A 25,875-nucleotide genomic window follows, 5' to 3' on the forward strand; every position below is an offset into this window, starting at 1 on the left:
GTGGGAGGAAACCGGAGCACCCGGAGGAAACCCATGCAGTTACGGGGAGAATGTGCAAACTCCACAAAGACAGTGACATGAGGCTGGAATTGAACCTGGGCCCCTGGTGGTCTGAGGCCGCAGTGCTAACCACTGCGTCACGTGCTGCCCCATGGGGAAATCATTGATTGACCTCCCTGCGGGACTTGTTGAACATGAGCTCCCTGAGGATTGGTAACTAACCAACCAGATGAAGCTAGTATACCGAGCCCTGTATAAAGCAGACCCCTGAGTGGGTCCATTATTCTTTCTGTCCCGGCTGGGACCAGTTGTGTTCACCACAGGCAGGTGGTTTTTGTTTTACTTTATTTTGTGCAATAAAAGCACTGTTCCTTTACCCCTGCCTCCTGGAGTTATTATACAATCATGGAATGTAGCTATTTGACCCATCATGGTCAGCCTTCACTCCCAGGACTGAACTGCTCAGACTCTGGGTTAAAATAGAAGTCAGGTCTCAGATATATTCTTTTTAATTAAACAAATAACCAAAGGCAACAGATAAACGGGAGGTGGGGGTGACGGGGTTGGTTTCCAGGCCCCGATGGAGCACTGTAACAAAAAAATCTAAATTTCAAAGAAAATTTACAAAATTGAACCAAAATGACGTCCCTGGGGGTGATGATGCACTCCAGCAGTCTCAATTATATTATCATCGCTCCATCTGCACATTTAAAGAATGACCCAACCAGCTTGATTGGGTGTCATTGCTCTGCCTGCAATTTACAATCCAGTCTACTAAGACCGTACTAGGGCGGCACGGTAGCACAGTGGTTAGCACTGCTGCTTCACAGCTCCAGGGTCCCGGGTTCGATTCCCAGCTCGGGTCACTGTCTGTGTGGAGTTTGCACATTCTCCGTGGGTTTCCTCCGGGTGCTCCGGTTTCCTCCCACAGTCCAAAGATGTGCGGGTTAGGTTGATTGGCCAGGTTAAAAAATTGCCCCTGAGATGCATAGGTTAGAGGGATTAGTGGGTAAATATGTGGGGGTAGGGCCTGGGTGGGATTGTGGTCAGTGCAGACTCGATGGGCCGAATGGCCTCCTTCTGCACTGTAGGATTTCTATGAGATCAGAAGTAACCTCGTGTTCTATTTTATCTGGTCCCTCACTTTAGGCAGCACGGTGGCACAGTGGTTAGCATGGCTGCCTCACAGCGCCAGGGATCCGGGTTCGATTCCCGGCTTGGGCCACTGTCTATGCAGAGACTGCATGTTCTCCCCGTATTTGCGTGGGTTTCCTCCGGGTGCTCCGGTTTCCTCTCACAGTCTGAAAGACGTGCTGGGTTAGATGCATTGGCCCGTGGTAAAATTCTCCCTCAGTGTACCCGAACAGGAGCCAGAATGTGGAGTTTTCAATACGCAACAAGCCAGTGCCAGACTGCTATGTCTATGAAACTAACCACTTTAATGGGCCACTCACTCATGCATGTGATGCGCGATATAACTCACGAGGCTAGAGGTACTCGGGGAAATAAAGGCTTTTATTGACTACAACAATAGAGCTACCATATATAACACACGATCCCAGACTAAAGGGTCCCAGACAGAGCAGTGACCTTTATACCTCTCCCAGGAGGCGGAGCCCGACTGGGATGTACCATAAGAACTATATTACAGTAGAACAGCCCAACCCTAACCCCAACAGTAACATATATACAGACTCATAGTACTGGCCAGACCCTGGCTCAGCACTACCTGGTGGGAACCAACAATGGTTCACCACAGCATGTTTGCCTGTGTTTTACAGAACACATTTAAGAGCATGAGGAACACTGTGTGCTCTCAGTGCCCGAGGTCTGGTGTACACTTGCGCCTTCCTTTATGTTCAACAAATAAACAGGACAAGAAAGTTGACTGATGCTTCGTCATTGTGGAAGTGAGCGTGTGGTCCCACCCCAAGCATTGTGTTGCTGTGTAACAATACTTCATCCCAGGATATTGATCTATCTGTAGAAACAGAAAATGATTTTAATACCCACTGGGGGGGTTTACTGATGAAAACAAAGTCAGTTTGCAGTAAAAGTGCATCAAAGTCTCAGGGGCGTTATTTGGTTTTGCAACCTAAACTACTGATTTTACATACTGATACTCTGGGATTTTTGATTGATTCTGTTTTTGCTGGAAGGGTTTGAGAATGAATTACACTTAATTGTGTTTCAAAGCAAATTGATTTGAAGAAGGTTTTAAGAAAAATCACAGGCTTTAATTATTTTTCCTTTTGTTGAGGAAGGTTGGTGAGGGCAAGATTTGATTCTATTGTCCCTTATGTTCTGCGGCTGCCTGTAAAATAAAGCAGGCAAAGATTTGTATCTGACCTCATCTCATTGAAATGTTCCAGCCTGTCTTTTGGGAAATTGCAATAAGAGACACAACATTCATTTCACACCAGAAGAGGTTCCTATTATTAAATCCTCTGGTTACACTGTCACATAATTAGATATTGGGAATGGAAGATAACATAACATAAAGTAAGATGTATGGACTACTTTCAACAGTGCTTCCCAAACCTTTTCCTAGCGTGACCCCATTTTAATGCGTCAGACATCGTGTGACCCCCCCCAAGAGTGAAAATTTGAGGGAGTATTTAATAAATTTGGTCTCTGCTTATTAATATGGTAGCCTCCTGATTATTAATCTTATAGGATCATAGAATCCCTACAGCGCAGAAGGAGGCCATTGAGACTACGCCAACGACAATGCACCCAGGCCCTATCCCCATAACCCCACGGATTTACCCTGCTGATCCTCTGATACTAAAGGGCAATTTAGCATGGCCAATCCACCTAACACGCACATCTTTGGACTGTGGGAGGAAGCCAGAGCACCCTAAGGAAGCCCACATAGACATGGGGAGAATGTGCAAACACCACGCAAACAGTGGTCCGAGGCTGGAATTGAACCTGAGTCCATGATGCTGTGAGGCAGCAGTGCTAACAACTGTGCTACCATACTGCAATCATGATTGTTGACACAATTGGCTCATGATTTTAATGTAATAGGTTATTATTATTGATGCAATAGGGCTCAGATTATTCATTGAAATAATTGTGATTATTAATATCTTAGCATCTTGATTATTGATGCAATAATTTCTTGACTAATAAAGCAAAAGACAGCTGATGGTTAATGTAATTGAAGCCAGGTAATTAACACAATTAGGTTCTGATTACTAGTGTAATCGAATCCTGACTATTAATGTATTAGAACTCTGAACATTGATGTAATTAGATTCTCATTATTTATGCAATAGGATTCTGATTATTAATCTAAGAGAATCATGATTATTAATCAATAATGAGCCTGATTATTGAAGAAACTGGCTTTCTACAAAAAAACACAAACATCTACCTTTTTTACAGGCTCGATTTGCAAGAGCGATTGGGCCTCAGGTGGCTGTCCATTAGGCCGTGTTCACCAATAAAGGATTTTAAAAATATATTCCTTTTACAGGCTGGGCTAGCATTTATTGACCCTCCCTAACTGCTCTCTATTTCAGAGACCACTTGAGAGTCAACCACATTGATGTGAACTTGGAGTCACATGTGGACCAGACCAGGTAAGGACAGCAGATTTCCTCTCCTAAAGGGCATTAGTGAACCAGATGGGGTTTTACAACAATTGACAATGGTTTAACATAGAAACATAGAAACTAGAAGCAGGAGTAGGCCATTCGGCCCTTTGAGCCTGCTCCGTCATTCATTTTGATCATGGCTGATCATCAAATTCAATATCCTGATCCCCCCTTCCTCCCATATCCCTTGATCCCTTTAGCCCCAAAAGCTATATCTTTCTGTGGTAGTGAATTCCACCCCCTGGGTGGAGAAATTTCTCCTCACCTCAGTTCTTAGCCTCAAATTATGACCCCTAATGCTGGACTCCCCCATCATCGGAAACATTCTTTCTGAATCTACCCTTTCTAACCCTGTTAGAATTTTATAAGTTTCTATGAGATCCCCCTTGCACTATTTCATACTTTTAATTCCAATTTTTATTGAATTCAAATTTCACCATGTACTGTGGTGGGATTTGAACCTCATTCCCTAGATCATTACCCTGGGTCTCTGGATTACTAGTCTAGTGACAATACCACTACGCCACCACTTTAAATCATCCAAGCTCCACCGCAGCCATTGCTGTCTTGAAGGTTGTCAACTCAAAGTCTTGTCTTATGACCCTACTGGGAGTTGAGACCCACAGTTTGGGAAACTCTAGCTTACAGGGGTTATTGCACTGCAGTGAGAATACATGGATGGGAAAGGATTAGAGGGATATGCGGTAACGTGGGCAATTGGAACTAGCTGGGAGAGCATGGACCGGATGGGCTGAAGAGCCTGCTTCTGTGCTCTTTGACTCTCTTTGACTCAAATGACACACACTTGTGCCAATTTCATTGCACAGACCTTTAAGACTTAATGTTCCAACTCATTTATTGATGTTCAATGTCTCAGGTTATGACAGCATTTAAAACATCATTTGACAGCATGTGACACTAAAAGGCAAGGCTCACAAGACGGAGTGACATTGCAGCAATCTAAGCACAGCTTTTAGAGGATGTAACAAGGCACACAGTAAAACAATTGTAAACCCTGTGTAAATTTTTCAGTTGTATCTCAGTGGTAGGCTCTGAGTCAGAAGGTTATATTTTCCAAACTGCACTGCAGAGACTTGAGCTCAAAATCTAGACTGACACTCGAGTGCAATACTGATTTTCCACATTGCTTCTGCCACCATTGGGATATCAGCTGGATATGAAAGATCTTATACAACATTTCAGAAAAGAGCAGGGCAGGTCTCACCAGTGTCAAGGGGAGGAAGATCATAGCCCACATTTGGAACAGAGTATGGCAGGTCTACATGTTCCAGCCTGCCTTTGGGGAAATTGCAATAACAGACATGAGAAAGGCACAACATTTCCACCACACGGGATTCCTACCATTACATTCTCTGGTTACACTGTTGTATAATTGGATATGAGAAGTATGGGTACAACCCTGAACATACAATCCCTACAGTGCAGAAGATCATTCGGCCCACTGAGCCTGCACTGACAACAATTCCACCCAGGCCCTATCCGCGTAACGCCACATATTTACCCTGCTAATCCCCCTGACACTAAGGGTCAATTTAGCATGGCTAATCCACCTAACCCACACATCTTGGGAAACCGGAGCACCTGGAGAAAGCCCATGCAGACATGGGGAGAATGTGCAAACACCACACAGACCATGGGCGGAATTGAACCCAGGTCCCTGTCACTGTGAGACAGCAGTGCTAACCACTGTGCCACCAAACATGTCATGTTTGGACCAGTTAAAGGAGTTGGCAGTACTCGTGTGCCTGTGAAGATACCAAAGCCAAATCTGGCACTAGAGAGTGCATTGTTTCAATTATTTTCCCATTTAAATTTGCTAACCCTACATTTGTAATGGAGGTCTTGTGGCTCAGTGGCCCTGCCTCTGAGCCAGAAGCTCTAGGTTCAAGTCCCACCTAAGGACTTAATGGCCAAGGAAGGTGCATTCATAACACAGCCAAACAGGTTGAGTGTGAACCTGCAAAATCCTTCCACCATGCCAATGGCAGATGGTAAGAGTGGGAGAGACTCCTGGTCAGCCACACTTGATGTGGAGTTGTGTGCTTCAAGATATAAGCCCCTGGCAACAGGTTAGTGACCTGTTCCAGGTAAAAACCAGTGATGGAAGCAGGTGAAAGTCTGCCTTGAGCACCACTGGGTGTGGGAAGAGAAACAGCAAACAACATTTTTAATGCATCCCATCAGTGAATGGGCTACAACACCATCACGAGTAGCCATATGTAAATACAACACACATCTATTATAATAACAATACTCAGTCTTTGTCTGCCTGTGTTTTTCTCATTTGTCGGTGGGTTGATAAAGGGTGGAGCCTCCTGCGTGTGGAGTCTTATGGGACGTGCAGAACACTGGAGCACATGAGGCATGTGTGACTGCCAACAGCCGATGATGGTGGTAGGATGGAACGGGTTTTTGGAGGGAAAGAACAAAGGTGAAATATAAGAGAGCCCAACAACAAAGTGACCCAGGCTGAAGACATTGGCATCGGAAGAAGAGTTTGGGATGGGAGCTGGAATGGGGATGAAATGAGAGGGATTAAAGGCACAGGATGGATATGGTATGATAAGGATGGTACGGGAAAGATGGAATGGCCTGGGTTGGGAGTGCAAACTGCTTTTGCAATGGAGCTAATTTAATCACAAATCTTTTGTGGGTCTGTGCTGGTTTCAATAGTTACTCTGGGAATTTGTTCCAGTTGCTGCAGCCCTGTCTTCAGTAAGTGACAACCTAGAAATGTGAGACATGATCTTACTGGCCATTCATGCCTCACTCCTGCTGCAGCGAGGTTGGAGAATTTGGCATCCAGGGAAAATCCCGCCGGCGTGAACCACCATCTGATTCCGGCCGTGGTTTCCACTGGTGTACCAGATCAGGCCGTGTTTCCATTAGGAGTATGGACATTGAACTTCAGGAAGTGTATAAAGATGTGAAACTACGGGTTGGATTCTTCGGCCTCACCTGCAGTTGGGATTCTTTGGTCCCGCTGCGGTGAACAGAGATTTGGCTGAGCGCCAAATTCAAGAGCATTCCAATGTGTGTGTGTGCGTGTGTGTGTGTGCGCGCACGTGCGTGCATGTGTGTGTGTGTGTACGTGCGCGCGTGTGTGTGTGCGCGTGTGTATGTGTGTGTGCGCGTGTGTGTGCATGTGTGCGTGCGTGTGCGTGTATGTGTGTGCGTGCGTGCACGTGTGTGTGTGTATGTGCGCATGTGCATGTGTGCATGTGTGTGCGTGTGTGTGTGTGTATGCGTGTGTGTGTATGTGTATGTGCGCATGTGCATGTGTGTATGTGTGTGCGTGTGTGTGCGTGTATGCGTGTGTGTATGTGCACATGTGCGTGCGTGTATGTGTGTGCGTGTGTGTGTATGCGTGTGTGTGCGTGTGTGTGTGTGTGTGCGTGCGTGTGTGCACATGTGTGTGCGTGTATGTGTGTGTGTGCGTGTGAGTGTGTGTGTGTGTGAGACAGAGAATGACACAGCAAATGAGAGAAGAAAAAACAGCTCATGCTATCACTACACAACCTTGTTGAGAAATAATCTGAAATAAACTAGCAGGAAGCATTCCCTTTCTCTCTCACTCCTGCAGTTCTACCTTTATCCCCAACTTCTATCTCTCTTCCCCTCTTTCTCTCTACCTCTCTCTCTTCCTAACTCCCTCTTTATCTTTTTGCATCTATCCCTCTCTCTCTCTCTCTATCTGACCACTCTCACTTTCTCCACCCCCTCACTTTTTCAATCTATTCCTTCCTGTCGACTTTGCCCATTCTATGTTCTCTCTTTTTATCCCTTCTCTTGTTCTCTTTTTATCTTTCTACTGCTCTCTCTGCAACCCTCTCTCTGACTCTCTATCTGTGTGTATATAAATATCTGGAACAAACCTGTGTCACATCGATGGAATGATGGAAATTTTAGCTGAGCAATGAAGTTATTTACCAAAATTCAGAGTAAGCAATACCTCTCTGCCAATATAGAATGTTAACGACAATGCAGAAAGCTAACACCATTTTAAAGATGCGCTTACTGGTTGTTAGCTGACAAAGTCCTTTTCCACAAAGTATTACTTACGTTGTTATTCGGAGGTTGAAAGGAGGCTCCGTGGTCAGAGGTGGGAAAATCTGAGACTGGGGGCTTCCCCCAAACATCTGGCTGAGGGTGCCAATTTGTCGTTGTTGCTGATGGCAGAAGCTGCGATTGTGGATCCAAAGCAGCTACTTCACAAATATTTGGTGGATTCGGGAAGGGTATATCGCTCGGGCATTGATTAATAAGGTCCGTGTGCAATGCTCCCATTCCCTCAAAACCTATTGCCTGCAATGGCAAATCCATTTCAGCCATTCCTGTTTGTGCAAACTGATGTTCCGACTCATTGCTTGCACCCATTTTGAAGATTGGGTGAGGGGGAGGAGGAGCTGAATAGGAGCTTGCAGGAATGACATCCTGAAAGCGCAGACCGGAAACTTCCGGATAACCAATTCCCAAGTATCCTGGCTCATTGTTCAAGTTCATCTTATTAGGATTCAGAGCTGGTGAGATTAGGCCCGGTTCTGTCACACTGGGTAGTGTTGGTTGATCAAAAGAAGACCATCCGATGTTCTTCAAGCTTACTCTGTTCTTCGAGGGAGATGAAACTGGAGATGGCATTTCAAGACATGAATCAAATGGATACTCATAAAGAATTTGACGAGGATTGACTGGATATGGGAGGGGATTGGCATATGGTGCCTGGACGGCACTTGATTCTTGTGGCATTTCTGGTACCATCCAGCTGGGGTGTGCCACTTCAGCATGTTTCTGAGATCTGAGTAAAGTTTCATCAAATGAAGCTCGTTTTGAATCATGAAGCCAACCACAAGAGCGTTCCACTTGGGGTTTCGAATGATTAACATTTTCTGCGCCAACTGATGCCCAGGGTTCCTGGTTCATCAGGTTAGGATGCCAACTATTGGCTCTATGCATGCCCCTTGCACGTTTGTTATGTTGACCATCAGGAAAGGCTTGTGGGTGAGGTGGACAGGGCATTTGGTAAGGAGGCATTGAATTCACTGGATTAACAGGTGGTATTGTCCCTTGGTACTGCATAGGACTGGGCATCAGTTGTACGTCATTAGTGGCACCGCCATTTCCCATCTCCGGGCAATTTGTTTGCCAGCCATATGGAACCTGTATCGAGGGATCAAAAACAGGATACTGCTGATGAGCTGGAAAAGATCCAGTGCCTGGAAACTCCATTCTAAAATGTTCCTTCTTTGCTATTCCTTCCCCAGGAATACGAACATCCCAATTAAATCAGAATAACCTGCAAAATAAGGATTTTTTGTTAATAAATTCGATGGAATAACATTTACAAGTGCAAGTGACTAGCAATACAGCAGGTTGCTCCAAGGTTTCACCCTTGATTTCAAACTATAATATGTAATTCTACCTCACAAAGTAGATCAGTTGTAGACTTAGTTACTGGAATTCAGCAAGTCTTTTAGAAGCTTAAACCTATAAAAATACCATAGGCAGGATTTTCTGCCACCCCCACTCCCCCAAGGCACATTTTCCGCTACAAAGGTCAGTATTGTCCGCTGGCGGGACTGGAAGATTTATGGAATGGTTTGCCAGTTCTGCCACCGTGGAACCTGTGGTGGGGAGATTGGGGTGGGGGGGAGGGGGGGTCATCTTTGCCTGAACTGGAAGATCCCAGTCCATATATTCAATGTACCAAACTTTATTTCGATTTTCATAACAGATTTCCAGAAGGTAATTAATTTAAAATTTGCAGTATGTCTGACAGCTTCTGTGAGATAGAGAATGGAGCCCATCTTTAGAGTCTGGGTGGCCTGGCTCTGATGAAGGGTTATCCAGGCTCGGAATGTTAACTCTGTTCTCTCTCCACAGATGCTGACGTTTCAAGTTGACTCTATTCTCTCGTTGGCTCTGTTCGCTCTCCGCAGACACTGTCAGACCTGCTGAGATTTTCCAACATTTTTTGTTTTTGTTTCAGATTCCAGCATCTGCAGTAATTTGCTTTTATGTGAATTTAATATTAGCCTTGCCTCTTGGGAGACGTGTGCAATGTCATAGAGTCATGGAGGTTTACAGTATGGAAACAGGCCCTTCAGCCCAACTAGTCCGTGCTGCCCAGTTTTTACCACTACGCTAGTCCCAATTGCCCGCATTTGGCCCATATCCCTCTATACCCATGTTACCCATGTAACTGTCTAAATGCTTTTTAAAAGACAAAATTGTACCCGCCTCTACTACTACCTCTGGCAGCTTGTACCAGACACTCACCACCCTTTGAGTGAAAAAATTGCTCCTCTGGACACTTTTGTATCTCTCCCCTCTCACCTTAAACCTATGCCCTCTACTTTTAGACTCCCCTACCTTTGGGAAAAGATATTGACTATCTACCTTGTCTATGCCCCTCATTATTTTATAGACCTCTATAAGATCACCCCTGAGCCTCCTACGCTTTAGGAGAAAAATCCCGGCCTTTCCAGCCTCTACTTATAACTCAAACCATCAAGTCCCGGTAGGATCCTAGTAAATCTTTTCTTCACTCTTTCTAGTTTAATAATATCCTTTCTATAATAGGGTGACCAGAACTGTACACAGTATTCCAAGTGTGGCCTTTCTAATGTCTTGTACAACTTCAACAAGTCATCCCAACTCCTGTATTCAATGTTCTGACCAATGAAAGCAAGCATGTTGAATGCCTTCTTCACTACTATGCCCAATGAGCTATGAACTTGTACCCCTAGATCGATTTGTTCTATAACTCTCCGCAACACCCTACCATTAACTGAGTAAGTCCTGCCCCGATTCATTCAGCGTTAAACTCAGTTCATACTCAAGTATGTATTTTCTACCAGAATGTGGGGTATTCCCCAATCTTATTCAGCAGAGGACAATATTTCAAACTGAAATATCCGAAGAGGGTATAGCTGAGACACCTTTGTCAATCTCTCCTTTGCTCTGGTCTATCCCTGTTCCTCTATTCTGCCCTGCCATCCACCTCTCCTACTACATAATTCTTTATATTTCTACCTTTCTTCAGCTCTATAGAAAGGCCATTTGGACTCAAAACGTTGACTTTATTTCTCCCACAAATGCAGCCAGACCTGCTGAGTTTATCTAGCATTTTCCGTTTTTCAGAAATACCAGCATCTGCGCTGTTTAACTTGCATTTCGGAGCCACTTGGGTCAGTGGAACAGAGTTCAGAATCATCGATGTTCTGACATTCATTGATGACTTGAGAACTATGCTCCAAGGGAAAGAGTAACAAGGGCGATGTGATGGCCCAGTGGTATTGTCACTAGACTATTAATCCAGCTAATGATCCGGGGACCTAGGTTCGAATCCCACCACAGCAGATGGTGGAACTTGAATTTCATTTTTAAAAAATCTGGAATTAAGAATCTACTGATGACCATGAAACTAGTGTTGATTGTCGGAAAAACCCATCTGGTTCACTAATGTCCTTTAGGGAAGTAAATCTGCCGTCCTTACCTGGTCTGGCCTACATGTGACTCCAGAGCCACAGCAATGTGGTTGATGCTCAACTGCCCTCGGGCAACTAGAGATGGGCAATAAATGCTGGCCAGCCAGTGGCAGCCATTCATGGAATAGAATTATCATAGAATCCCTACAGTGCAGAAGGAGGCCATTCAGCCCATCGAATGTGCACCGACATCAATCCCACCCAGGTCCTATCCCCGCTTAGCTACCCTGCTAATTCCTCCAACCTATCACATCCTGGGACACTAAGGGTTAACTTAGCATGTCTAATCAACCTAACCCACACATCTTTGGAGTGTGGGAGGAAACCGGAGCACCCAGAAGAAACCCCCGCAAACACGGGGCGAATGTGCAAACTCCACACGGACAGTGACCCAAGCCGGGAATCGAACCCGGGTCCCTGGAGCTGTGAGGCAGCAGTGCTAACCACTGTGCCACCATGCTACCCGTTAGCACTGCTGCTTCACAGCTCCAGGGACCTGGGTTCGATTCCCAGCTTGGGTCACTGTCTGTGTGGAGTTTGCACATTCTCCTCGTGTCTGCATGGGTTTCCTCCAGGTGCTCCGGTTTCCTCCCACAGTCCAAAGATGTGCGGGTTAGGTTGATTGGCCATGCTAAAATTGCCCCTTAGTGTCCTGGGATGCGTAGATTAGAGGGATTAGCGGGTAAAATATGTAGGGATATGGGGGTAGGGCCTGGATGGGATTGTGGTCGGTGCAGACTTGATGGGCCGAATGGCCTATTTCTGTACTCTAGGGTTTCTATGATTTCTATGATAACCACTGTGCCACCAGGCCAAAGACGTACTGGTTAGATGCATTGGCCATGTCTCACAAATGAATAAACTAAGTCGGTAACACTTGATCAAGGTAAAATCTCCCAAAATTACCCACCCAACTTTGACCTCGATTTCAACTCAATGAGCGATCCATGCATGTGAGGTTGGGAATTGGAGTGTGGTGTTGGGGGCACGCGGAAGAGGCCAATCACACTTGTTGAGATTTTACCAGCCGGGGTAAGGGGCAGTAATATCCCTGCAGTGGAGCCTGGAGATTTACTCATGAAGTTAAATAGCTGTTGGTCAGAGGTAGGAATGGGCAAGTCCCCTGCTCCATTTTAAACAGCTTCCTGCCTGACATCTGCCCAGTGAAGGAGTTTAAACTGAGGCCATTGTTTCACAGGACTGAGAAGAAAATAATAGCCCTCGGGCAGGTTTGAAGCTACATTTCTTATTAATGTACAGCTTTTTCAAGATACTCATATAATTTATATCCATGAAGTGTACAATGGGGATGGAGAACCTATTTGAGGGTCTCTGTCTAAAGGTTACAAGGAAACAAAATGTGGCACAGTCAAAGGCTGGGCCTTGTGCTCACACAATGCAAAAACTGCTCTTTCTATTTTCACTCTGCCCTTTCTGTTTTGTCTGAGGTTCGATCCTACACTTCCATTATATTAGTTAATTTAAAAGTATGTATTTTCCCTCTGTCATATTGGTTACCAATTTATAATTTTCTCATAACTCATTCTACTCCTTGCTCAATGATATTCACCAAATATTGATTCTCATTCTTTCTTGTGCACCACACAGACTAAACCTCTTTTCTGCGATTCAGGAATGATCTAATAAAGGCTTGTAGGATGATATGGGTGGCATGGTGGGTTAGCACTGCTGCCTCATAGCTCCAGGGACCCGGGTTCGACTCCTGGCTCAGGTCACTGTCTGTGTGGAATCTGCATGTTCTCCCCATGTCAGCGTGGGTTTCCTCCGGGTGCTCCACTTTCCTCCCACAGTCTGAAAGATGTGCTGGTTAGGTGCATTGGCCATGCTAAATTCTCCCTCAGTGTACCCGAACAGGCGCCGGAGTGCGGCAACTAGGGGATTTTCAATGTAAGCCTACTTGTGACACTAATAAATAAACTTAAAAGAAAAGGCTTTGATAAGTCATAGAAGTCATAGAAATCCTACAGTGCAGAAGGAGGCCATTCGGCCCATCGAGTCTGCACCGACCACAATCCCACCCAGGCCCTACCCCCACATATTTTACCCGCTAATCCCTCCAACCTACGCACCCCAGGACTCTAAGGGGCAATTTCTTTTTTTTTTTAACCTGGCCAATCAACCTAACCCGGTTGTATAAGGCAGATGTAGAGAAAATGTTTCCACTCGTGTGATGTCTAAAACTGGAGGCAATAAATATAAGATAGTAACTGATAAATCCAAGAGGGAATTGAGGAGAAAGATCTTTAGGGAATGATTAGAATGTGGAACTTTTACCACAAGGAGTAGTTGAGGTGAAGAGCAAAGATACGTTAAGGGGGAATCAGTAAAAACATGAGGAAGAAAGGAATGGAATGATTTGCTGATTGAGTGAAATGGAGTAGAGAGGGGAGCAGGATCAGGTGGAACATAAACCTGTTGGGCCGGTGTGGCGATTGTCCCTTGCAGGGCAACACAGCAGAGTAAGGGTCACATGGCCTGTGCGACCAATCTGGACTCAGTGGGTGTGATATTCCGGCCGCGCTCACCCCAAGACCAGAAAATTCCATCGGAGGTCAATGGAATTTTGCATGGTCTGCACCATCCGCCCCCCACCGCCCGCTATGATACCCGAGGCGGGTGGGATGGGAAAATTCTGCCTACAGTGTGGAATAACCCCATGGGGAGGGAGGATCTGAGGCAAAGAGGTATTTTGGGAGCTGGCTGTAGACCTGAGGTTGTTGTACAATATTTATGAACCTTTTGTGTTCATGAATGAAGGTTGTGAAAGTGCATCTTTCCAGCCTGTCTGTGTGCTGCAGTTTCTATTCAATTCTATGTTGCTCAGTCCCATTTCCCTCCATTCTTTAGCGCTATACGTGTGACGGCTATGATTGCCCATAACCAGAGACCGAGAGGAGTCCGGCTTGCTCAGTTAATCACCGAGGAAGAGCCGCACCAGGGGCAAGTTGAACCACAGGGGAATGAGTGTTCCTTGGGGAACAGTTGAGTTGCTGACGGCTCCTAGATTTATTGCAATCAGGTGCAGGCATGCTGCGTACGCGTGTCACTGACAGTGGGAGTCTTAAACTAAAACGACACCTCGCTGGGGCTGACTGCTGTGCCGTTTTGTCGGAATCAATCTTGCTTTGCAGCTCAGAAAGGGTGGCCGCCCACTGTGGTCAGGTTCAACTCGGGATCATGTCACATGACTGGCAAAGAAGCAGGACTGGCTGGCCCCGTCCTGCAGCCAGCAGCCCCCAGGAGAAGATGCAGAGCAACAGAGAAATAAAGTACATCACTGCGGGTCCACAACAAGCAACAGATCAAGGTTTAAATTAAACAGTTCTGCCAGAAGCATATACGTACAGCTGCATACTTCATCACTGCCAAGGGCTCAACCAGAGCTGTGTGTGCATGTACATAAACTAAACACTGCCTTTATCTTTAGACTGTGAGCATATCTTAAAATGCCTGACCATTTCCAACTATACCGAATGTTGACAGCATGATTTCAGCCTGCTGAAGTCACTGTCAGAGTCATAAAGTTTTAACGTTTATTTATTAATGTCACAAGTAGGCTTACATTAACACTGCAATGAAGTTACTGTGAAAATCCCCCAGTCGCCACACTCCGGCGTCTATTCGGGTACACTGAATGAGAATTTAGCATGGCCAATGCACCTAACCAGCACGCCTTTCGGACTGTGGGAGGAAACCGGAGCACTCAGAGTAAACCCAGATACGGGGAGAATGTGCAGACTCCACACAGACAGTGACCCGAACCAGGAATCGAACTCAGGTCCCTGGAGCTGTGACACAGCAGTGCCAACCATCGTGCCAACGTGCCGTCCCAGAGACATTATGAGCAACTTTGGGCCCCGTATCTAAGAAAGGATGTGCTGGCTTTGGAGAGGGCCCAGAGGAGTTCACGAGAACGATCCCAGGAATGAAAAGCTTGACGTATGAGGAGCGTTTGAAGACTCTGGGTCTGTACTCGATGGAGTTTAGAAGGATGAGAGGGGATCTCACTGAAACTTACAGAATACTGAAAGGCCTGGATCGAGTAGACTTGGGGAAGGTGTTTCCATTAGTAGGAGAGACTAGGTTCTGAGCGCATAGTCTCTGAGTAAAGAGACCCTTTAGAACCGCGATGAGAAGGAATTTCTTCAGCCAGAGGATGGTGTATCTGTGGAATTCATTGCCACACAAGGCTGTGGAGGCCAGGTCATTGAGCGTATTTGAGACAGAGATGGATAGGTTCTTGATTGGTAAGGTTACGGGGAAAAGGCAGGAGAATTGGGTGGAGAAACTTATCAGCCACGATTGAATGGTGGAGCAGACTCAATGGCCCAAATGGCCTAATTCTGCTCCTGTATCTAATGATTTTACTATCACACAGAAGTGGGCCATTCAGCCTTTTGAGTCTATACTGGCTCATTGTGGAGCAACATTGTCAGTTCCATTCTCCTGTTCTATCCCTGCAGCCCTGAAAGTTTATTTTCCTCAAATGCCCACCTAAGAACAAAGAACACAGAACAAAGAACAATACAGCACAGGAACAGGCCCTTTGGCCCTCCAAGCCTGTGCCGCTCCCTGGTCCAAACTAGACCATTCTTTTGTATCCCTCCATTCCCACTCCGTTCATGTGGCTGTCTAGATAAGTCTTAAACGTTCCCAGTGTGTCCGCCTCCACCACCTTGCCTGGCAGCGCATTCCAGGTCCCCACCACCCTCTGTGTAAAATATGTCCTTCTGATATCTGTGTTAAACATCCCCCCCTTCACCTTGAACCTATGACCCCTCGTGAACGTCACCACCGACCTGGGGAAAAGCTTCCCACCGTTCACCCTATCTATGCCTTTCATAATTTTATACACCTCTATTAAGTCTCCCCTCATCCTCTGTCTTTCCAGGGAGAACAACCCCAGTTTACCCAATCTCTCCTCATAACTAAGCCCCTCCATAACAGGCAACATCCTGGTAAACCTCCTCTGTACTCTCTCCAAAGCCTCCACGTCCTTCTGGTAGTGTGGCGACCAGAACTGGATGCAGTATTCCAAATGTGGCCGAACCAACGTTCTGTACATCTGCAACATCAGACCCCAACTAAGTTCCTATTGAAATCATTGACATGTCTACTTCCACCACCCTTGAAGACAGTTCTGGTAATAAAAAAGTTCTTCCTCACCTCCCCTTCCCTCCCCTTTAACCTTTTGCCCAAAATCTTAAACCCTCTTGTACACCTATCAAATCTCCTCTGTCTCCTTTGTTCCTTGGCAAGCAACTCCAGCTTTTCCAACCTGTCTCCACTTTCATAAAGACTTTTCCACATTCTCTTCCTTAATAAACACTGGCCGGAACTTTCTGGCCATTCTTACAGGTGGGATCTTCCGGTGCCGCTGAAAGCAAACCACCCCCCCCCCCCCGCCTCCCCCCCCCCCCCCCCCCCCGCCTCCCCCCCCCCCCCCCGCCGCCCTCCCGCCACCCCACAGATTTCCAGGTGGCAGAGGGGGGAAAATACAATGGGAAACCCCATTGATAGCAGTGGTACCAGAAGATTCCACTGCCAGCCAATGGTGGGTCATCTCCGTCTGTGTGTAACACACTACAGGGGGGCCTGGATAAGCCGGCCCATGGATACAGAGTAGCGTATTCCAGCTTCGCTCTGCATCTCGAAGCATTTATCACTCTCTTTTTCCCGAATAGAATATATCCTGCCTCTTACAACTCGCTAACCATGTACAAGCCACAAGAAGATCGTTGGATTCCTTTTTTAAGTTAACAGTCACTTTATTCTCATATTCTCCTCTTGCCAGTGTTACATTCCTCTTCACTTCCCCTCTCAACTTATTGGGTGAGATTTTCCGTGACCCCCCTCCTCCCCATGGCGTGTTTTTTGGTGGTGGAGGTGACACGCCATTGGCCAGTGGCAGGGTCTTCTGGTCCTGCCGCTGTCCACGAGGTTTCCCATTGTATGCATCCCCTGAGTCTGGAAACCCGTGGCAGGGATTCGCCGTCAGCGGGACCGGAATTCCTGCCGGCGGGAATGGCCAGAAAATTCCAACCATTGTGTTTGGTTCTCCTTTGAAGAATTCACCTGACAAGCATCATACATCTTTCTTTTGGTTCCTCATATTCACTGTCTACCTTATCATCCAAGGAGCCCTGGCTTTGTTCCCCTCACCTTTTGTCCCTGTTGTCCTTTTTGTCCTGACTTGGGTCACAGTTTGCGCGGAGTCTGCACATTCTCCCCGTGTCTGCATGGGTTTCCTCTGGGTACTCCGGTTTCCTCCCACAGTCCGAAAGACATGCTGGTTAGATGCATTGGCCATGCTAAATTCTCTCTCCCTCCCCACTCTCTCTTTCCTCTCACTCACTCTCACACACCCACACTCCCTTACTCTCTATCCCCCCTCACTCTTTCACCTATCTCTCCCCCACTCTCCCTCTCACGCCCGCACTCCGTCTCCCCCAGTGTATTCATCCCAACTCTCGACCCCACTCTCTCTCGCCTACTCACTCTCACCCCACTCTCATTCTCTTCCCCGCCTCATCTCATGTCCCACAGTCTTTCTCTCCCCCACTCTCTCCGGTACCCCTCTCTCTCTCCCCCAACATTTTCTATCTCCCCCTTGTTTTGTCCTTGTTGGAATGTACCTACCCTGGACCTGAAGCATCTCCTCCTTAAACATAATCTATTATTCAGTTACCATTTTTCCTGTGTTTGGTTTGGTTTTGCTGACTAAATATTCCACCTTATTCCGTTGAAGATGGCCCTCTTCTAATTTAGAAGTTCTACTTGAGATTGTTGCATGCTCTTCCCCATCATAATCCAAATCTTATGATACAATGATCATCCTTACCCAGATGTTCCCCACACAGCCACTTGGCCTTCCTCATTCCCCAACACCAGATCCAGCAATGTCTCCCTCCTGCTTGGAACAAGAAGATACTTGCCAAGGAAGTTCATCTGAGCATTTTTCCAAAATTCCTAACCCTCCTTTCTTTTTGCTCGAGCGTTCATAGAACCCTACAGTGCAGAAAGAGGCCATTTGGCCCATCGAGTCTGCACCGACCACAATCCCACCTAGGCCCTGCCCCCATATCCCTACATATTTTACCCACTAATCCCTCTAACCTATGCTTCTCAGGATACTAAGGGGCAATTTTAGCATGGCCAATCAATCTAACCCGCACATCTTTGGACTGTGGGAGGAAACCAGAGCACCCGGAAGAAACCCATGCAGACACGAGGAGAATGTGCAAACTCCACACAGACATTGACCCGAGCCAGGAATCGAACCCAGGTCTCTGGAGCTGTGAAGCAGCAGTGCTAACCACTGTGCTACCGTGCCGGCTCCCTACATTGCCCTATATGTATCCATAGATGTGTGGGAGTGTGTGTGCATCTCTTCTTAAATGATAGAAGTTGAGCTGGCCTTTATAAAATGGAGGAAACACATTCCAAACGGTTACAAATAAAAGTATTTTCTTTTTGGTTACAATAATACTTTGAAGTTGAGGAGGCAATGGTATTTTGTAAAACGTTGGCCGTTTCCCAAAGCTTGTCTTTTGGCTTTTGAAGAGAGAATTTTGGCAAATTTCAGGAGGAGACCGGAACAGAAAAGGTTAGGGAGACACAGCGCCAGCACTTGTAAAGAGAAAAAAAAGTCAGATCAATGCCTGGAGGGAGAAATCTTTGTCTGAAATGAAAAGTGAAAGATGAGCAACCACTTACTGGAGTTGCACAAAAAAAGTGAAGGAAAATATACAGAAACAGACAGTCCAATCATAGGAAGCTATTGGGCTGATTTAATCTTATAACTACGGAATAGTGGAATACGGGCCTATGCGACAACATTAAAAATCATCTTAGGGAAGCAGTGTTATCAGAAAAATACACAAAGCTAAATGGTGAAGATGCATGAGAGGGATCTATATGGGGGAAAAACAGCAGCTCGGTGGAAACAAAATTGGAGATTTTAGTTTGCCATTTAATCATAGATTCATAGAAATTAGAAACAGGAGGAGGCCATTCGGCCCTTCGAGCCTGTTCTACCATTCATTATGATCATGGCTGATCATCAAAATCAATATCCTGATCCCCCCGTTCTCTCCATATCCCTTGATCCCTTTAGCCCCAAGAGCAATATCTAATTTCTTCTTGAAATCACACAATGGGGCCGATTTTACCAAATCGGTTCTAAGTGCCGGGTGCAGTCGTAAATCAGACCCGCGCCCGGCAGCCGCGCTCCAGCGCCCCCATACGCCTTTTTTTGGTGCGGGTCCAGTGGGTGGGGCCTAGCGCATTTGCATTTGTCGGAGCACCGAACTGCGCACGCGCCGACAGCACGCAGCGCGCCCGAGCACGAAAGTCAAAGGCAACGCTGAGAGCACTGCGGTCTGCGCCACCTTTGACTTTCCCTGGGGGGGGGGGTGTGTGGTGGTGGGATGTGACGTCTCTTCCCTGGTGGGCGGGGGGGGGGGGGAGGTGGGGGGGGGATGTGACATCTCTTCCCTGAGGGGGGGCGGTGGTGGGGGAGGGATGTGACATCTCTTCCCTGGGGGGCGGGGGGGGGGATGGGGGCGGGATCTGACGTCTCTTCCCTGAGGGGGGGTGGGGAGGATGTGATGTCTCCGCCCCCCCCAAGGGCAGAGACGTCACATCCCCCCCTACCCCCCCTCAGGGAAGAGACGTCACATTCCCCCCCTCCCCCCCCCCTCAGGGAAGAGACGTCACATCCCCCCCCTAAACCCCTCAGGGAAGAGACGTCACATCCACCCCCCCCCCCCCCCTCAGGGAAGAGACGTCACATCCCCCCCCCAGGGAAGAGACGTCACATCCCCCCTCAGGGAAGAGACGTCACATCCCCCCCCTACCCCCCCCAACTCAGGGAAGAGATGTCACATCCCCCCCCTACCCCCCAACTCAGGGAAGAGATGTCACATCCCCCCCCCCTACCCCCACCCCCTCACCCCCCCCAGTGAAGAGATGTCATCGTACCCATCAGGACCCCCGGAGCAAGGCCAGGATCCAGGATCGCAAGATGCTTTCGATGGACACCAGCGATCAAGGTAGGTCGGGGGCCCGGGGGGTCCAATCCCGGGGGCGGGGGGGGGGGGGTCTGCTGGCGGGGCCTGCGTCCCAGGGTTGTCCGATCAGGGTGGTGGGGGGGAGGTGGGCTGCCGGGGTGGTTCGCGGGGGCGGTCTGTGAAGGGTGGTCGGGTGCGATTTGGCGGTTCAGTTGCTGAGTTGAAGCCCTATCAGACTTGAATTCAGCAACACAGTAAATGCGCGGGCGCCGATCAGATTGGAGCCTCGTAAAGTGGGAATCTTTGGGTAAGTTGGGCGTGGGCTTCATTATGCCGATTTAAATGCATGCAAATTTAAATCGGCCCGCTGGCCGATTTGGGCACGCGCTGGATCAGCGCCCGGATTGGCCGTTGGTAAAGGCGCGATTGGCCTTGGGTTGGGTCTGGACCGCGTTTTAGGCCCGACGCCCAACTTTACCACGATTTCGCGCCCGAGAACGGGCGCGAAATTTTGGTAAAATCAGGCCCAAAGTTTTGGCCCTAACTAATGAATTCCACACATTCACCACTCTCTGGTTAAAGAAATTTCTCCTCACCTCAGTTCTATAAGGTTTACCCCTTATCCTCAAACTATGACCCCTAGTTCTGGACTCCCCCACCAATGGAAACATTCTTTCTGAATCTACACTGTCCAGTCCTGTTAGAATTTCATAGGTGTCTATGAGATCCCCCCTCACTCTTCTAAACTCCAATGAACGCAATCCTATCCACTTAATCTCTCCTCATATGACGGACCTGCCATCCCCGGAATCAGCCTGGTAAACCTTTGCTGCACTCCCTCTGTAGCAAGGACATCCTTCCTCAGACAACGACACCAAATCTGCACACGATACCCCAGGTGTGGCCTCACCAGCTTGGGGTTGCAGCTATTTTCACTTTCTCTCTGTGATTGGCCTGTCCATTATTTATTTTTAACTCGCCCCTTTTGTGTCCAACTCGGGTTAGCAAATATTTTCAATTTCCATTTCTGATAAAGGTTTGTACCCAAAAGAGTCGATGGAGACTAAATTCAGTGCTGCCAAAAGAATGCGCAGGGATTGTGACGTGTGATTAAACCCACGCACATTGATCGCGATGCAGGCAGCAAACCAACTTCATGCTGCCTGTTCCTTTCAATGATTTCACCATCCAGACAGTTCTAACTGTCCTGTTCACTGCCAGGACACATCAGCAGAAGGTCAATATCATGAGTGCTAAGCACTACTTAAAGTAAGCCTGCAATTCTTCAAGGGGACATGTATCATTGCTGCAGCAGGTACTGGGAGTCTGGAAACCAATCTACCTGATAAACATTTAAGATCATCACAATCTAGAAGACGTCAGTCTCCTAGGATTTCTGACACTGATCTGGAGGCCTTGATGGAGAAGGTGGAAAGAAGAAAAGATGTCTTGCACCTCCAGGGGGCCAAGAGACTCTCCAGACAGATATGACAAGGGCAATGGAAGCGGATATTAGATAGGTTATTGCCAGGGGTCAAGCCCCGAGAACATGGATGCTTTTTGTATATTCACTCATGGGACATGGGCGTCACTGGCTGGCCAACATTTATTGCCTACTCCTGGTTGCCCTTGAGAAGGTGGTGGTGAGCTGCCTTCTTGAAATGCTGCAGTCCATGTTCTGTGGGTTTACCCATAATGCCATTCGGGAGAGAGTTCCAGGATTTTGACCCAGCGACTGCGAGGGAACGGTGATATCATTCCAAGTCAGGATGGTGGGTGGCTTGGAGCGGAGCTTGCAGTCGATGGTCCCATTTCCTTCCAGATGGAAGTGGTCATGGGTTTGGAAGGTGCTGACTAAGGATCTTTGGTGAATTGCTGCACTGCTCCTTGTAGATAATACATACTGCTGCTACTGAGCGTCGGTGGTTAAGTGAGTAGATGTGGTGCCAGTCAAGCAGGATGCTTTGTCTTGGATGGTGTCAAAGCTTCTTGGGTGTTGTTGGAACTGCACTCATCCAGGCAAGTGGGGAGTATTCCATTGCACTCCTGACTTGTATCTTGTAGATGGTGGACAGGCTCTGGGAAGTCAGGAGGTGAGTTACGCGCCACAGTATTCCTAGCCTCTGACCTGCTCTTACAACCATTGTGTTTATGTGGTGAGTCCAGTTGCGTTTCTGGTCAATGGTAACCCCAAGGATGTTGACAGGGGGGGATTCAGTGATGGTTACACCATTGAATGTCAAGGGGCGGCGGTTAGAGTGTCTCTTATTGGTGATGGTCTTGCCTGGCATTTGTGTGACGTGAATGTTACTTGCCCCTTGTCAGCCCAAGCCTGTCCAGATTTTGTTGCATTTGACCATGGACCGCTTCCGTATCTGAGGCGTTGCAAATGGTACTGAGCACTGTTTCTCCAGAAGCAACTCTTCAAATGCAGATAAGAAAAATATAACAAAACTTACCCCAACTTATAAATCAAAGAAAGGGTTCAATAAAGAAACTTCATTACTCCAAACTTGGGGCCTCACCCTGGGCCACTCCAAGCTCTCCACAATTCCCAACAGAATCTTATTTATGGTGAGTCAGCTGGTCAGCTGATCATCACATCATTGGTTCCATGGTTTACTCGGTCAGCTGACCCTTACAGCTTGTTACCATTGGTCACATTACATCCAATACAAAGTTATCAACAGTTACATTGTAACAGATTCGCTTTATTCTAATGTTTTTTCTCGAAATAATTTAAGACAACCATCCTCCAGTATTCCTAATAACTTTCCAGTACCTGCACCCCTTTTTGGAAAACAGTCGGATACCTGTAGATTTGCATCAACCCAGTTAAGTTTGGAAACTTCCTTGTTTTCCAGCATTTGTTTAATGCTGGCCAAATCAATTCTTAGTCGGTTCTCTGTTACACTTTTTGTTGAGTGAACATTGTCCCACAAAGACCGATTGGTATTTTCTTACCCGATGTGCCCATAAAAAATAATTCTGTTAATATATCAGACAAATATATTCCCATATCTACCGCCTTCACTAATGCTAGAGCTTCAGCTGCCAATGTCCGTTTGACTACCCTTTTTATTTTCTTTGCTTTCCAGACCAAGGGCAACATTTTCCTTGCTTACCGACTAGGAATATTATGAATCCGGCACCGCTTGAATGTCCATCTGGTAGATTGGCATGTGAAGCACAATCAACTTCACACAACCAACTTCATATCTTCTGGTCCTCCTAGTGCTGGGAATTTAATTACATATTCCTCTAACTTTAACTTTTTTAATGTTTTATTAGCCTGCAAGATCTCTCTGACTGTGGCGCACCTCAACATATTACTGAGCTCTAGGACACTATAGCTCCCATCCGGTCTTGTTTGTGTGCATAGTCAATTTAGCTGTCCTATCATACTCCTCAACAATTCTGTTTCTTTTTCGTTGGCCCGTTCCTCTTTTTCTATTGTCCTTTCTCTGGTGATGGGAATGGGATCGATACTGTTTAGATATCCCTGTTGACTCATCATTACACCAGAGGTACTTCGTCGGATATCAAGACCAAGATATTGATAAGCACCAGCTGCTTGACTCCCTATTTTAAATTCTGTTTTCAGCTTCTCAATTATCCTTTTTTCAAACTCTTCTGTGCCACCCCATTGGAAATCTTCCACATGCATCAGAAAAATGCTAATTTTCCTTTAGCCTTCCAGTAAAACAATGCTAGATCTGCTTTTAACTGGACACAGCCAGTCTTCAGCAATACAGATCATACAGAGAAATACCAAACCCTTAATGCATCACTTAACCCCTGTACACATTTGTTCAATTTCCACAAATGTCCCTGTGTATGACCTGCTTCTTTGGGTGGTCTCCAAAAACCTTTTCTGAAATGTTTTGCTCTGCAGAAAAGCTGCTTTGATATCAATTGATTTGCACATCCAATTATTAGATGCTAGAATAGTGAAAAAAAATCTTCAGTGTCACTTTCCCTGCTGTGGGTGAATCAACCCTAATGTCTCTCCCATCCAAATGTTCCTCATACCCACGGGTTACTAATCTGCTTCAACTTTATACATCCCATCTTGTAAAACTTTCTCTGTGCAAACCCACCTATGGGACAAAGCAGACTGCCCTTCGTCTTGTACCTCGGTGTACACCCCAAACTCCTTCCAACTGTCCAGCTCTCTTTGTTTGGCCTCTCTTACTTCCGCAAGCTCCATTTTGTTTGCAGCTATCAATACTTCCTTATCATGGGGGCTTCTACTCCTATTCCTATCATTGGTTCGATTCCTAGCCTTCCTCGTTAAACTCTGGCCTCTGTTGCCATAACTGTTTCTGTCAGAGCTGCTACTCTCAGTCCGCTGTTCTCTGTTGACACAACTTAGGTCACAGATTTGTGACTTTTTCCTGGATTCATGAATGCTAACTGCCTCATCCTCAGGACTTAGGTCTCGCTTTTTTTGTTTCCATCCGTCCACCTAATTTTCCCAATCTATAGCTTTGGCTTCTTGCCCTCGCTCTTGAATGTTGAGCCAGTGTTTGTACTTTCCTGAGGCCTTTCCTGCTTTCCCGATTATAGTGGCATCCCTCCCCTCGTTTGACCCTTCGGGTATGTATGATACCACTGTGCCTACTTTGGGTAGCTGAACCTTTGAAGTAGCAGCTTCATCTCCTGCTTCAATGGTACTTTGTTGATCATCAGATTTCCTCTCATCTATTATGACTGATCCTCATAATAGCTCAGGGTATGTGCATGTGAGGTACAAGGTACCTCCTGCACTTCTGCATGTTGCTCAGATGCTCCAATTCCCACTACTCTCGAAGAGTGGGCTCGTACTGTCTGGTTACCGTCTTATAATATAACTACCTTGCTGTCTGTTCCTATCACTTTCCTGGGCCCTTTAAGCTCTTTTTTGCCCTCTCTTTTATAGTAGACTGTTTCCCCTTTTTCAAAGTATACCCTCGATGGTCTTAAGCGGTGTCTTAGGGCCCTTTGTATCTGTTCTGAAATCTCAGTCTGAATGAAGGCCTTTCTCCCTGCATGCATAGCGTTTAAGTGTGCAGAAAACATGGAGCTAATGCTTGCCCCTTCTAGAGTTGGTTAATACTGACGGCAACTTTGGATTCCTCCCATGTACCAACTGGTATGGACTATAGCCCCCCACCATCTGTAAAGAATGTTTTGCATGCACTGCCCATGTGAATGCAACCTGCAATTTACAGCCCGGTTGATCCACCAAAACTTTATGCAACATGTCATCTATAACTGCGTGACTCCTTTCACAAAGGCCATTGCTGAATGGGCTCTCTGCTGCAGTGTGCATTATTACAATATTTAAATTTTTGCATGTATCTTGAAACTCATCATTTGCAAATTCACCCTCATAGTCTGTCACAAATTTAGGCGGTGCCCCCAATCTTGTTCCAATCCAGTGGGTCATCATTTTATCTATAATGGTCTTTTTATCTTTGCTGTAAATCACCGTGGATGTGCTAAATTGGGTGGCCATGTCCACAAAGCGCAATAGATCAACACCTTTGTCATTGTCCCATATCTTTAGATCCATCGCCACTACATCATTGAAATCTTGTGCTAATGGTAGACTGGACGCAGGGGTGTCCTTCTATATTTTATGCAAATTTCACACTGGCCTGATATTTGTTCGATGAGATCATTATATCCTTTGTCCAGCACACCTGCATCCTGCAAGCAGTCTCTCAGTCTCTGTGGTGCTGGATG

At 46.6% G+C, this 25,875-nt stretch overlaps 1 protein-coding gene across 4 annotated transcripts in view; it reads right to left on the minus strand.

Moving 5' to 3' along the window:
• LOC144507885 (phosphatidylinositol 3-kinase C2 domain-containing subunit gamma-like) overlaps positions 1–25,875 on the minus strand; it is a 256,669-nt gene that overhangs the window by 216,081 nt on the left and 14,713 nt on the right. For all 4 annotated transcript variants that reach the window (XR_013500157.1, XM_078235332.1, XM_078235331.1 and 1 more), the window contains exon 2: positions 7,689–8,919. Coding sequence is in view for 3 of the 4 variants with exons in the window: in XM_078235332.1 (XP_078091458.1) it covers positions 7,689–8,852 (1,164 nt within the window). In the remaining variant the exon portion in view is untranslated. The remainder of the gene's footprint in view (positions 1–7,688; positions 8,920–25,875) is intronic.

Source organism: Mustelus asterias, chromosome 19 (genome assembly GCF_964213995.1).
Source record: "Mustelus asterias chromosome 19, sMusAst1.hap1.1, whole genome shotgun sequence".
NCBI classification, from domain to species: Eukaryota; Metazoa; Chordata; class Chondrichthyes; order Carcharhiniformes; family Triakidae; genus Mustelus; species Mustelus asterias.